Source organism: Leptodactylus fuscus, chromosome 5 (assembly GCF_031893055.1).
Source record: "Leptodactylus fuscus isolate aLepFus1 chromosome 5, aLepFus1.hap2, whole genome shotgun sequence".
Taxonomy (NCBI): Eukaryota; Metazoa; Chordata; class Amphibia; order Anura; family Leptodactylidae; genus Leptodactylus; species Leptodactylus fuscus.
In genome coordinates, this window is record NC_134269.1 from 167,720,512 (window position 1) to 167,734,129 (window position 13,618).

General features: G+C 41.1%; 1 protein-coding gene across 1 annotated transcript; it reads right to left on the reverse strand.

Moving 5' to 3' along the window:
- Positions 1-8,315: 8,315 nt before the first annotated feature.
- DUSP1 (dual specificity phosphatase 1) lies at positions 8,316-11,102 on the reverse strand. The gene is made up of 4 exons (XM_075274713.1): positions 10,517-11,102; positions 10,253-10,401; positions 9,777-9,996; positions 8,316-9,376 (listed from the first exon to the last, which is right to left on the reverse strand). The coding sequence occupies exons 1-4, from the start codon at positions 10,884-10,886 to the stop codon at positions 9,006-9,008; spliced, it is 1,110 nt and encodes a 369-aa protein (XP_075130814.1). The 5' UTR covers positions 10,887-11,102; the 3' UTR covers positions 8,316-9,005.
- Positions 11,103-13,618: the final 2,516 nt, after the last annotated feature.

A 13,618-nucleotide genomic window follows, 5' to 3' on the forward strand; every position in this document is an offset into this window, starting at 1 on the left:
CTTTCTGCTTTCACGATCTGTGCCCCGGGTAAAGAGCTATCAGTGTTGGTACTGTAGCTCTTCAACGTCAGAAGGGCGTTTCCGTCAGTCAGTCAGTCAGGAACGCCCTTCCTCACAGCAGTGCCTATAGCGCTGAACTGTAAGAGCGGTGAGTAACGCCCCTCTCCCTCTCCTCACAGTAACCGTCCATAGACAAGTACTAGAGGGGCGTTCCTCACTGCTTTCACAGTACAGCACTATAGGCGGCGCTATGAGGAAGGGTGTTCCTGACTGACTGTCAGAAACGTCCTTCTGATGGTGAAGAGCTACGGTACCGGCCCCGATAGCTCTTCACTGGGGGCACAGATCGTGAAAGCCAACAGTGTGCTGAATTCTGCGCACTGTCAGCTTTTTAGTGGTATATAAAACCGTATGTGCCCCAACTGATGAAAGGTCCTCTTTAATAAGCATGAGGTATTAGTAGATATTATGGCAAAAATGCTCACCCATGTCAATGGTCTCCATGGACTTGCAGGACATATCCTGAAATCAAAAACATTAACATTATAAATCATAGAACTGACAATGAGGCCACATGTACCTGATATTGGATGTAGCAACGTTCCCTGCAGAATGCAGATGGGTCCAAATGTTATATTGTGGAGGCTGCATAAATACAAGATTCTGATATAGCATCCAATAACACTCCCAAAAGTGGGTGATGGCCTAGAAAGATAAGGCTTATACAAGAAGCACAATGCAGACTTATAGCCTAATAATGACGCCCATACTTTTAGACCAGTCAGAATCATAAGCCATGGGGACCCTAGACATAGACTGCTAGATATGTGTGAGTGGATGTTAGATCAGTATCTTACATTGGTGCAGCCTCCACCGAATACAAAGGACTGTCTACATTCTGCTGTGAACCATTGCTTCACCTAATATTAGATAAATGTGCCTCTTCTTTAAAGATTTTGGTTTTGACCAATATTGACCAAAAAAAATAAAAAATACACTCATGTGAAAATGGTCAACATGTCTAACAATTCAACAAATTGTCTAGAATCTTTTGCTGATGATAACATCAATGGGTGCTGAGCTGCCGTGGCTGTGTCTGACCACTTTAGCAGATCTATCTGCTTCTGGTTCCATGCACTATATAATACACAGAATGAATGCACCTCCAAGCAGTGGATCTGTGTGGATACCGGTTGTCAGCCCCTATCCAATAAGATATTTATGACCTATTCTAACGATATGCCATAAATAAAGAAGATTATAAACAGCACCTTTAAGAAAGCTATATCAGAATCTTGTATTTATGCAGACTCCACAATATAACATTTGGACCCATCTGCATCCTGCAGGGAACGTTGCTACACCCAATATCAGGTACATGTGGCCTCATTGTCAGTTCTATGATTTATAATGTTAATGTTTTTGATTTCAGGATATGCCCTGCAAGTCCATGGAGACCATTAACATGGCTGAGCATTTTTGCCATAATATCTACTAATACCTCCTGCTTATTAAAGAGGACCTTTCATCAGTTGGGGCACATACGGTTTTCTATACCACTAAAAAGCTGACAGTGCGCAGAATTCAGCACACCGTCGGCTTTTCACGTAAATGCTACTGAATTATGCTGTAGATTTTACAAATACAAAACCAACAAAAAATCCAGATGTAATCTGTACTGTGTGTATGTATCCTACAAATATAACAATTAACAAAGTATTATTAGAAAAAAAACAGAGGCTCAGGCAGCAAGGTTTACTGTTCTCAGGATTGGCCTGGTTCTCCATAGATAAGTCCTTAGCCCCAGTGAATTTCTTAGTACCCGCTCGCTATCTATCTTGTAGGGATGTGCTGTGAAGACAGACAAGGGCAGGGCTGTTTACAATGATGTAGCACTTAGTGCTAACGGGCAATAGGCAGAGATACATGTTATAATCATCGTGCCTCAACATATACAGGGATATGGATAGCTAAAATAGGCGTTATTTTTTATGGCATTTTTTAAATTTCATCAGGAGATGAAGCATGAGGGTGAAACGTGTTAAAGTGGTTCTTTAACACTGTGGTTGGTTTTTTGGGGACAATTGTGACACCAAGGCAACAGGTATGGGCTATTGACTACTGTAGCTCAATGGTGGCATTACGTTTTGGAAGCTGAACCTACCTCATACTTCGGGACATTGATATGGAGGGCTAAAATAGGTGTTCTTTGTTTGGTTTATGGCATTCATTTATGCATATTTATATACTGAGATATTATTCTAGGTCATTTTGGCTTCCTGTTACTCTTCATGAATGAATTCCCTTATATGTGAAGAATATATATATATATATATATATATATATATATATACACACACACATTTAGGATAGACTGCTCTATTACAGCCATTACTGTATTAGTGTTTACCATTATCTTATCTATATTGTAGTCTGCCACTATTATACCTGTTAATTGTTCTCAGAATATGTGCCATGAGTTGAGGCTTTTTTGAGATGAGCGAGTAGTATTCGATCGAGTAGGTATTCGATCGAATATTAGGGTGTTCGAGATATTCATACTCAATCGAATACCACTAGTTATTTGCAGTAAATAGCTAGTCGGGAGTGATGGCAGCTTGCTGTTACGAAGGAGCTGACTTTTTCTCATAGGAATGCATTAACCAGCGTTGATTTGCCAGTGTACAGCATTCAGCCAATCAACGCTGGTTCTGCCGGAGGCTCGTCTGTGAGGAGGCGGAGTCTAAGATTGGACCACAGCAGATTCCATTGTGGACCGATCTTAAACTTTGCCTCCTCACAGACGAACCTCCGGCAGAACCAGCGTTGATTGGCTGAATGCTGTACACTGGCCAATCAACACTGGTTAATGCATTCCTATGAGAAAAAAATAAGCTCCCTTGTAACAGCAAGCTGCCAGCTCTCCCGACTAGGAAGGACGAGCCTGCTGCAGAACCAGAGTTGATTTGCCGCAGGCTCGTCTTTGCTAGTCGGTGGCAGCTTGCGGTTACGAGGGAGCTTACTTTTTATCAGAGCAACTGCAAGCGCTGTGCAGTTAAAGCGCATGGACCCCATAGACTATAATGGGGTCCGTGCGCTTTAACTGCACAGCGCTCCTCCTAAACACTCTCCTCCTGCTACTCGTGGACTTCGTGACTCTCCTTTAGTCGAATAGTGGTTTCCCCTGAAACGAGCATTTTTTCCCATAGACTATAATGGGATTCAATATTTGATCAAGTAGTCGAATATTGAGGCTCTACTTGAAACGCCTGACGAAGGCTCTCTGCGCCGAAACGCGCGTCGGGGTTTGGGTAGTGGGTGCCCGTCCCTGGGCATCTGCTGATTACCTTCCCCATGGGTGAGTGTCTACACTAATCTTCTTGTACTTGCAACATGTCTTTCTTCTAACATATGGTGGTTACTAGACCTCTGAGGGCAATGTATACGCCGCTCTTTGTATACAGGAAGTAAGATAAATCTTAATAGGACTTGTAGTCTTTGATATTATAATATCTATTGTTCATCCTTAGGGGTGAACATAAAAATACTGGGAGTCAGAATTTATATTTGTATCCTATATAGTTGTTTATGATGGTAACACTCACCTATGTGAATTTCAATACATAATACGAGAGTGTGTACTTTGTACTTTTTTATGGTTCATGAGGGAAACTAGCAGTATTCACAGGGACTACTATTTGCTGTGGCATCCATTATACCCATTTGTGTATGTGTACATTTGCTTTCTTTACATCGTCCTATTTTGTGTATGTGTTAAATTATTATAATAAAGATTTTTTGAGATTTTTATTATTAGTGTGTTTATTATGTCATACTTACCCTTTTTTGTGGTTGGTGTTTGCGCTTTTTGTGGTAAGGACATGTGTTTATAGGGCGTAGAATACATAATGGAACTGATATATTTACGTTTATTTTGTGTTCCGATTTTGCTTTGTGTCTTACAATTTGAAACGAATATCGAATCTGGAATATTTCACTGTTCGCTCATGTCTACATCTGGCCTATGGTTTTTTTTTTATCTGCTTTGTATTGTTTTATATATGTGTCCTTATTTTTAATAGTAAGAAGAAAATATTATATTTTTGGAAAAACTTATATTATACTGGGGAGGCCTGTAAATATAATAAACAGTGTTGACGTCCAGGACGCATGACATCAGCTACAGACCTGAAGGGGAAGCCAGAGGAGACAGCGGAGCAACGCAAGGATGGCCAGGAGAGATAAGGCAAGGTGAGTATAACTGTTTGTTATTTTCCCTCACCACCCCATAGCCTACAATTATTATACTCTGGGGTCTGGAGTGACCCCAGAATATAATATTAGCACTGAAACAAATGGGCGAACCTCACGAATATTCATAAAAATGAATTTAGAGGGGTCTGTCTGAAGTGTCTCAAAGCTCTGGGGAGTATATTATACTGTATGGGGCCACTCTGAAGCATTTCACTGGCGTGGCACGCATGGGAGCATATGATATTGTGTTGAACCACTGTGGAGCATTATATGGGGTGCCTCTGGGGAGCATATTATATTGTGTGGGGCCACTGTGGAGCGTTATACTTTGTGGGGCCACTGTGGAACATTATACTGTGTGGCGCCACTGTGCAACTTTATACTGAAGAATAGTGTGGGGAGCTTATTATGCTGTGTGGGGCCACTGTAAAGCATATTGTATTGTGTGGGGTTTCTCTGGAGTATATTATATTCTGTAGGGCCACTGTGCAGCATATTAAACTGAGGGGGCCTCAGGTGTGCATATTATATTGTGTAAGGGTCACTGTGGAGCATTATAGTGGGATGAGCTCTGGGGAGCATATTATGCTATGTGAGACCACTGTGGGGAGCATATTACATTGTATGGGACTACGGTCGAGCCCCTAGGCCCTTCAGTCTGACACTGTATAATGGAAGAACTATTATATATAGGGGTGGGCTGCTATTTATAATGGGGGGAACTATTAAATGTAAGGGAGGCCATTATAAAGGGGAACTATTATATATAAGGGGGTTATTTTCATGTCTATATATCACATAAATAAGTGTCCACATTTCTCATGGACACCATCGGTCACCATTCATTTCAATATGTTTATTCAGAAGACTGTGTTTTTTGTGGAAAAAAACAACAGAAGCATGTCCTTTTTTCACTGATGCTGATACATCACAGATGCCTCACATCAATGAAAGTCCATGGGTCAGTGAAAAAAACAGATGACATCTGTTTTTCATGGGCCCAGAGACATATAAAATATAGAAAATTAAACCAAAAAAGATGGTTGATCTGCTTTTCACTGACAGCACACCACCTGCAAATGAGCTGTCCATGAATAATGCAGACCTTACACAAACGTGTGAATGAGGCCTAAGGCTGGCCATAATACTATTAGGCACTGCCTCTGGCAAAATCTAATATGCTAACAAAGCAGGTGGACGTGGAGGCTCAACAACACTTTCTATAAAACGATTGGTCTAAATTTTCCTAACAATATTACAGTTTTTCCTTCTTTCTGTTGTACCCTGTGATATTTTAAGGGATTATAAACTTTGTGGCATACATTTTAATTTGCATATATTTGTAGTTAAACGTATAATATAGTATAAAATCCAAATGTATGACAAAAGAACTCACATGAGTAATACAAGTCTATGAGCAATAATGTCTATGTATAGTGCCCAAACACACTTTGATTTATTTTACATTTATTTTAAATATACTTTTATTTTGCATCATAAATGGCTATAGAATACATTTCCTTTAACCAAAAATATGTGTTTAAGAGACATTTTCATCTGTCTTTCATCCCATATGTCATGCAGTTTTGGACACGTTGGAGCTTTGGATTTATACTTACGTAATTCATCTCTCCTTGGTACTTGGAAGACGTACAGGTCTTTCATTCAATACATGGATATAGCGATATGTTGTTGTTGGAGGCTTCTCTTAATAAGACAGAGGTGCTCTGTAAGAAGAAAGCAGACACAGCGCTCAGATTCATTAATTAATTAATTTATTCATTCATTACTACCTGTCCTAATTTCCGAGACAGGATCTCATCACCCATATGCTGAGCTACTGCCAGGACCACAGGAAACAAGATTTACAAGAAATGAATTCCCACTTTATCTGCTAATTTACTGAAGATGTGAAATAAACACATTTAGTAGGTTCAAGTAAGCAGTCAGGTCTTAACAATTGCTAGTTAAATCTATATTTAAGCCCCCTTGCACATGACCACACACTGACCTATTCATTTCTATGGGCCCGTACACATGACCGTGAATGACACAGTCACGTGTGTGAGCTGACAATGCTGGCTGCAAAATATGGAAGGATCCTTTTCCTGTCCGATTTTGCAGCTCGGCTTCCGTGGCTCCTATTAATTGAATAAAAGGGGCCATGGAAGTATGGCTGGTGGACGGGTGGCACATGGATGACATCCGTGTGTCGCCACGCACCGTCTGTGCTGTTCATTCACGGCCGCCGTCAGCACACGGTTACTTGCAACTGGCTTTAGGAGGCATAACCCAAAGTTCAGAGATTTGTCAAGAAAATTATTATCAACAAATTATTATTATTATTATTATTAACAAATCCCAAATAATAGGTAACATATAGGCCATACAGCTATGAGAATAAACCTCTGTAGGACTCCATATGAAAGAAACAAGGAACATGTAGAAAGCCAAATACGGTTGTATACATGAGGCCCAGCAGATACTTGATAACAGGCAGCAACTTCTGTACTAGACAAAAAGCAACCTATTTTGTTGTAAAATATACCCATTTTGCTCAGAAACACCAATAAACAATTACTTTATGCCATTGTCCATTAGCATTTACGTTCCCATTACCTCCTATGCACACTATAAGCACACATGAGAGTAGACAAGCACATACGTAATTCTGTCCGTCATTAAATATGAATTAATGCATCATTAACACATTCATTTATTTCACACAATCCCTGAAGAATTACTTCTAAGGAAATGGCTTCTTTCAAGAGATCGCCAACCTTGGGATTTATTTTGCATACCCACCGTGGAACAGTATGTTCCAATTACAATGGAGGGAATATTTGTTCTTTATAAATAGAATAATTCATGTCCTTTAAATCTAAGAGTACAAGATGTGATTACAGTTTTGCCTAAAGAGTTTGCTTAATTCATAAAGATTTAATAGATCCATTATACTATTGTCTATGTTTATATTGGTGAGCTGTCAGCTTCCACAGACGTAACTCCTGGGCCCTAATGCAAAATTTTCCATGTGCCATTTATAATACTTGTATCTTATATAGCCTTGGGGCTCACTCATGCATCAGGTCCTGGGAGCAACTGTTACTTCTGCACCCCCACCCACCCATAGCTACATCCCTAACATTTTCTTTTCTCGGGATTTTCCACCCAGCAAACACAATAGTTAACCCCATTAAAAAGGGTTGTCCAGGACTGTGATGCTGAACTCCATTTCTCCTCTCATGCAGTGGCATTATGTCACATGACCATGTGTGCCCTTCACTCCCATTGAAATGACCGGGATTAAGCTGCAATACCATGCACAGCCACTATACAATGTATGGTGCTGTGCTTGGTAAGCAGTGAACAGACCACACAGTAAATCATTGTCCCAGACAAATCCTTTAATTCCATGGCTCTAAATAGGAAGTGAATGGGAGTTAAGGAAACAGCATAGATCAGTGAGCTACATTGTTTCCAAACTAGCAGGACATATAGGCTGGGGGGTTGGGGAGAAATTTCAGATGAATAGGGGCAAGTTTTAAAAACTGTGGCATGGAGTAAATCAATGGTGAGTCCATGACATCAAAATGTTTTGGATGATGTGACCAGGAAAAAAATTGGAAAGTTGTATAGCATAAGTCTGGAAACCTTTAATGTACAGTGGTTTGTGTTGTGTACTGTGTCATCATATGGGTATATGTAAACTTAATGAGTATTATTTTTGGCCTTGTATTATATACACAGCATCAAGCATATTCCGTAGCACTGTACAGAGAGAGCCATCGCTCAGACGGTTCAGTTTATTGTTTTCTTATGAGCGTTCATGTGCACTCTAACTAGGGAATGAGACTGGGAGCTCAATGACGACAGGGAATGTTATAGTGAATTTCTTGCATAGCGCATTGGAATATGTTGACACTACCATACACAACTATTATGTTTATTTGTGTATATGTCAAGTGTAGAGATGCAATTGTACAGTTATTGGCTCGGATCTAATGGCCACCCTGTAATAATATAGTGAATTAATACAAGAGATACGCAGCACATTTCAATACAAAGTCATAATTTATTCTATTCAGTATAAAAAGTCATAGTTCTGTATTAAAAATGTCTTCTCCCAGGAGAAGAAATATATTATTTTACATCATAAATAAGAGCATAGCATATATACAATCGTCAGCAAACTCAGAAGAAGGCTCCGGCCTAGTGCTTTTTATCATCAGTGCTTTGGAAACTGAAGCTGGTCTTGAATTACGAACAGGAATTACAGTACCAGAAAAATACTGAGGTATTTCTTCTTTGCTTCGTTGAAAAGCTGAAATCTTAGGCATTTGAAGGCAGGACGAAGCTTGCAGAATAAATAAAGGACGTACATTTCTTCTTTACAATGGGTAGGCAGCAGCCTCTCTTCAACTGTTAGCAGTACAAAAAGTTCAGGAATGGAAATACTGTCGAATCCCCATTAAACGGAGATTATAAACAAAATTCAGACGTAAAACAAAAGGCAATTGTGACCTGTGTTTTTCTGATTTCCTTAGTGGTCAGGACACATGTCCAAAATCATAACAAGTCGTGTCAGTTGTATGTTCATTGTGGTTTCATTTTGTCCTTCACGCCTGTTTGACTGTGATGGCTTGAAAATAATATCATAGTAATAAAAATAAACGTTTTTTAAAAAATTATTGCACTTTGAGTAACACATTTAGTCCATGTGCTTCAGTCCAGTTCTTTTGCTGTGTACCTTAGCAGCTCGGCGATGTAGTGATTGGGCTTTGAAGGTAGCTCAGAGAGCTTGCTGCTGGGTGAACGGGGATGGAAACTGGGAAATTGAAGACAGTTGTCGTAGATGTCCCCCTGTCCAAAACTGTTATTGAGGGGCTACCGACTTCTGCAGAGCAGGATGGGGCGAGTACTTGAGATTCAAACTGAAGAAGCTGTCCCATGAAACTGAAATTAGGGGAAATGATGCTCCTTCTCTGCTTGACAAACTCAAAAGCTTCATCCAGCTTTACACGGTTAGTCCTCATAAGATAAGCCAGACAGATGGTAGCTGAACGAGAGATACCAGCTTGACAGTGGACAAACACTCTTCCGCCTTTATTTTTGACAGAGTCTGAAAATAAACAAAACCGATCGATTATTATAAAGTTACAATATAAAATATTGAAAACATTTTCTTTAATAACAACTAAGCCTGGGAAATCTACAAATGTACTGGATCTAAATAAAGGAAGCGGTACTGCCCAAGAGGGAAGTTTCCAACAGTGAACACTAGGGGGCAGTGCTAAACACAAAAGGAGATAATCCTATTGACTATTCATATGGTCAGCATGTCCTCATATAAACAATCAGCTTTGTGCTGTTTTGTAGCCCAGTTAAAAAAAAAGACCGTAGATTGGAACTAATAAGTGATCATTCCTAGACTGTCCAGAAATATTGTGTATATATTAACCTAATAGGGCTAATAATATCTAACTTTCTATTGTTAATAGAGCAATAAACAAGATATTTACCTATAAAATCAATGGCTTCATTGAACCAGGAGCTGATGTCTGCTTTATGACTGTCTTCCACGGGAATGCTCTTGTACTGGTAGTGCCCCTCAAAGTGGTTGGGGCAGTTGGCAGAAACATTGATCAGAGCTGTGATGCCAAGGGTATCCAGCATGTCTTTCCTGGACGCATGGTATGCGCTACCCAAGTACAAAAAAGGCAGGATTTCCACTGGGCCACCCTATAAAATAGCAAGAAAAGAGGAAAAAAGGTCATTCATTTGGTCACATTGTCAAATATGTAAGAAAAATATATAGTTCTAGGTAAATATATGGGGTACAGTGGCCATGTTCAGTTATAGGGAAGTAGAAGATTACATCAGACATTGTCTATAGTGATCCAGTAAATATTGTTTCTGCGTTGGGCTTACTTAGAAGGGGTAAGGAAGTGAGAAGCTTATTAGGATTAACACTAAAAGGGACATAACTAATACCAACCTGATCGTATAGCGGGGTTCCACATGGGGTACAGTTGGAATCTGCACTGTCTGGTACACTGTTGGCACTCAAGGGCAGGCTCAGTCCCACTGGAGGAGAACATTTGTTGCAGAATTCAGGGCACTCAGAAGAAAATGCTTCATAACCACCTGTAGGAGAGAAGAGTTGGCACTGATAAGATAACCTGGCATGACAAAGGCTATAGTGAGCAGTACAATGTGACTCCTGTCAAGGAAGACGTTTTGGAGGGAAGGTTTAGCGTACCTTTCAGAAAGAAGATCCTGCTGCCCCGGGGGTCTCTGCACAAGGCACTCACGGCCAACATCATAGTGCTGTCCTTTCTGAGGGACTCCAGCTCACATGTCCTCTCATCCAGCAAGACCACAGCCTCGTACAGACCAGCTATCAGCCGGCAGCGCTGCTCCTCATTGGGGATGATGTGTTCCAAGCCCATGCTGCCCTTAGCCCTTCTCTTGACGATGGTGCTGAACCTGACATTGCTGGAGCCTATGATGTGCGAGGTGCTGAAGGAGAAGAAGGACCTGCAGTCCAGCACCAGGCACTGGTGAGCCGCGTCTGCCAGCAGGGCTTTCAATGTATTGCAATCCATGGCACTAATCTCCATATTGACCATAGCTCTTCTCAGTGAGGAGGGATGGGATAGTCCGTGCTTCTTCAGACCCGCTGCAGTGCACTAGTCCAGTCTTGTGTCCGCAGCAGTCGCCTTGTGACCACCTTGTCTGTTACAATAAATACAAGTAGTAGAGTCCGGTGAGGAGAGCAGCCAGCCCTTGTCTTGCGTCCTTGTGTTACTTTAGCTTAGCTTTGGCTGGCTGTATCCTGCGCTGCTCTCCCTCCGCTCTCTCAGCTATATATACAGAGCGGGAGGAGGCCGGCTTTTTTGTGAATGGGATGGGTCGTGTCTAGAAAGGAGCAGCGTCTGCTGGGTGTGGTGACGTCAGAGAGACGTAGCCTTCAGCTGCCACGTGACTCCGCCCAGCTTTTCCCTCCTTTCTGCTCAGTGCACACACAGCCCTCATGAGGCGCACACTGACTGCGGAATGCAGTGTTATTGTGAGGAGGAGGACGGGGCACGAGGGGTTAATGTCCCTGCTCCTGGCTGCATGGGCTGGGGGACTTGGTAGAAACCAGGGCTGGAAAGTTATTGTTAAACGTGCCTTGGTTAGGGTGCTGAGGTGAAAAAGGGAGTTGTGGGGTTAATATAGGGGGGCTAGGGCATTTGGGGTTCAATGTGTGGTGGAGAGGAGCTTTTAGGGCTAATGTATTGCAAAGGGTAAGAATAGTATTAGGGGTCATGAGGGAACGGTGCTTTAAGGGTTAATATCTAGTCAGCAATATGCTGGTCCTGTGAGGGGTTAATGTGGGGAGATGTCGCTTATGGGGGTTAATGTACTGTAGAAGGGAAAGGGTTAATATCTAGCAACTGCTTTTTGGCTGGTAGATGGAGACTGGTACTTTTGGGGGGGGGTTAATTTTAGATACCAGCGGACTAATTCATTGGGAGTCAATTTCTAGCAAAGTAGATGTTATGTTTGGGAGCTCATAGCTAGTTAAATGTATGTTGATTTTGTATCATGTATGATACAAGGGGACTGGTGGTCTCTGTGGGGGTGGCTGGATTATTTTTTGCTAATGTTTTTGACAGACCAGAGGTCAGGGGGTTAATTTCTGGCACAGATGTCATGAAATGCTATTATAGCGTAAATAGCTAATGGTTATCGGGCCATACTGTAGGGATTGAGCTTTCCTAATCCTTTGTGCTCACCAACCAGTTCACCATCTCATAAGTATATATATTATATATAAAATGTATATAAATATAATTTTATGTGCCATGGTTGCCCTCAAGACAGAGAGGCAAAACAGTAACAGTGTAAGTATAAGTAAATGCTGTCACGTCACTATTGATCCGTCTAAATTGAAGCCACTGCTAAAAGGATCTGCCAGGAGTAAGCCTATTCTAAACACAAGTGAATGGGATGTCCCACATGTACTTTACAGTGACATCATCTAAACTCCCAGCTCTGCTCCTCCTATATCCATGTACTGCCAAGAACAATGACGTCGACTAAGCTGCAAAGTCAAACACTCATAGACACAGGCTCTGTGCTGTGGCCCTGCCCAGGCAGGAAATACACTGCTGTAACCCTATCCACCAGCACAAAGACCCAAGGGAGGCTTCACAGACTACTTAGAATAAGAAGCACGCAATGTTCTTCTCAATAGGATTTTACACACATACAGAAATGATTAAATACAAATTGCTGGCCCCTTTTCATAATGTTTTCACTAATATATCTGGAATCCGAATGGGGGTAGCATGAGGTAATGTGTGAGCATTTCACTTGGAATCTTTGTTAGAGCCAAGTCCCCGCCAAAAATCACAAACAATGACCACATAAAGATAAAGAAGGACAACACAGTCACTTAATACATGCTTTCATCAAACACTTGAATTCCTGAAATATTTCATCTGATATTCATGTAAAATATATCACAACATTTTACACACTCACCAGTGTTTCACACATGAGACCACTCTATCTGGTCATGCTGGCGTCATCCTATTGATTATTTAAGGAACAATGACATCGGATATGTGTATAATGTGCAACAGATCCCAAGACTTAGGCCTCATACACGTGACCAAGTGTGCAGGCCGAGGAGGGGGATATGAGTTCCTTCTGGCCTCTATGATTTCAAAGCGGGGTTATGTTATGTTCCAATTTCATGGAGCAAGATAGGATTTGCTCTATAATCTTTGGAAGCCCCTCAAAAAGTAAACTTGGTCGTGTGCATAGGCCCTTAGGCTGACCATAAATATGATACCTGTTGGCCAAATGCTCATTCAGAAAACAGCTATCTCTGTTGACCCCCATTTTCCCTATACAAATGCACTCTTGACTTGGCTGGGTGTGCGTGTGTTTTCAATAGAGACAGGGAATAAAACACTGCCAGACATCTCTGGCTTATCTTCATGTGAACAAAAGGTTCAAGAATGTTGAAATCCAACATTACTGACCTTTTATCCCCCCGATATTTTCAGTTGGGAGACCTCCATACGGCGAAGAGGCCAGCACGAGTGTGAACCTAGACGTAAATGAAAGTGATCTTATTTCATACATGCAGAAATATTGATACATTTTGTTAGAGCATTTACAGATGGCCTGAATTTTCTAGTCCTTTTCGGCACATATTCCATCCCAAAATCCATATACCATTCAGTTCAGTAGGAATCATCCCTACCGATTTTTTTTTTGCAAGATTTGAAATTAGCTTTGTGCAATAACTGATGTATAAATACTTGTGACAGATTCTGACTCTTTCTCTTTCCAGCAGAGAAAT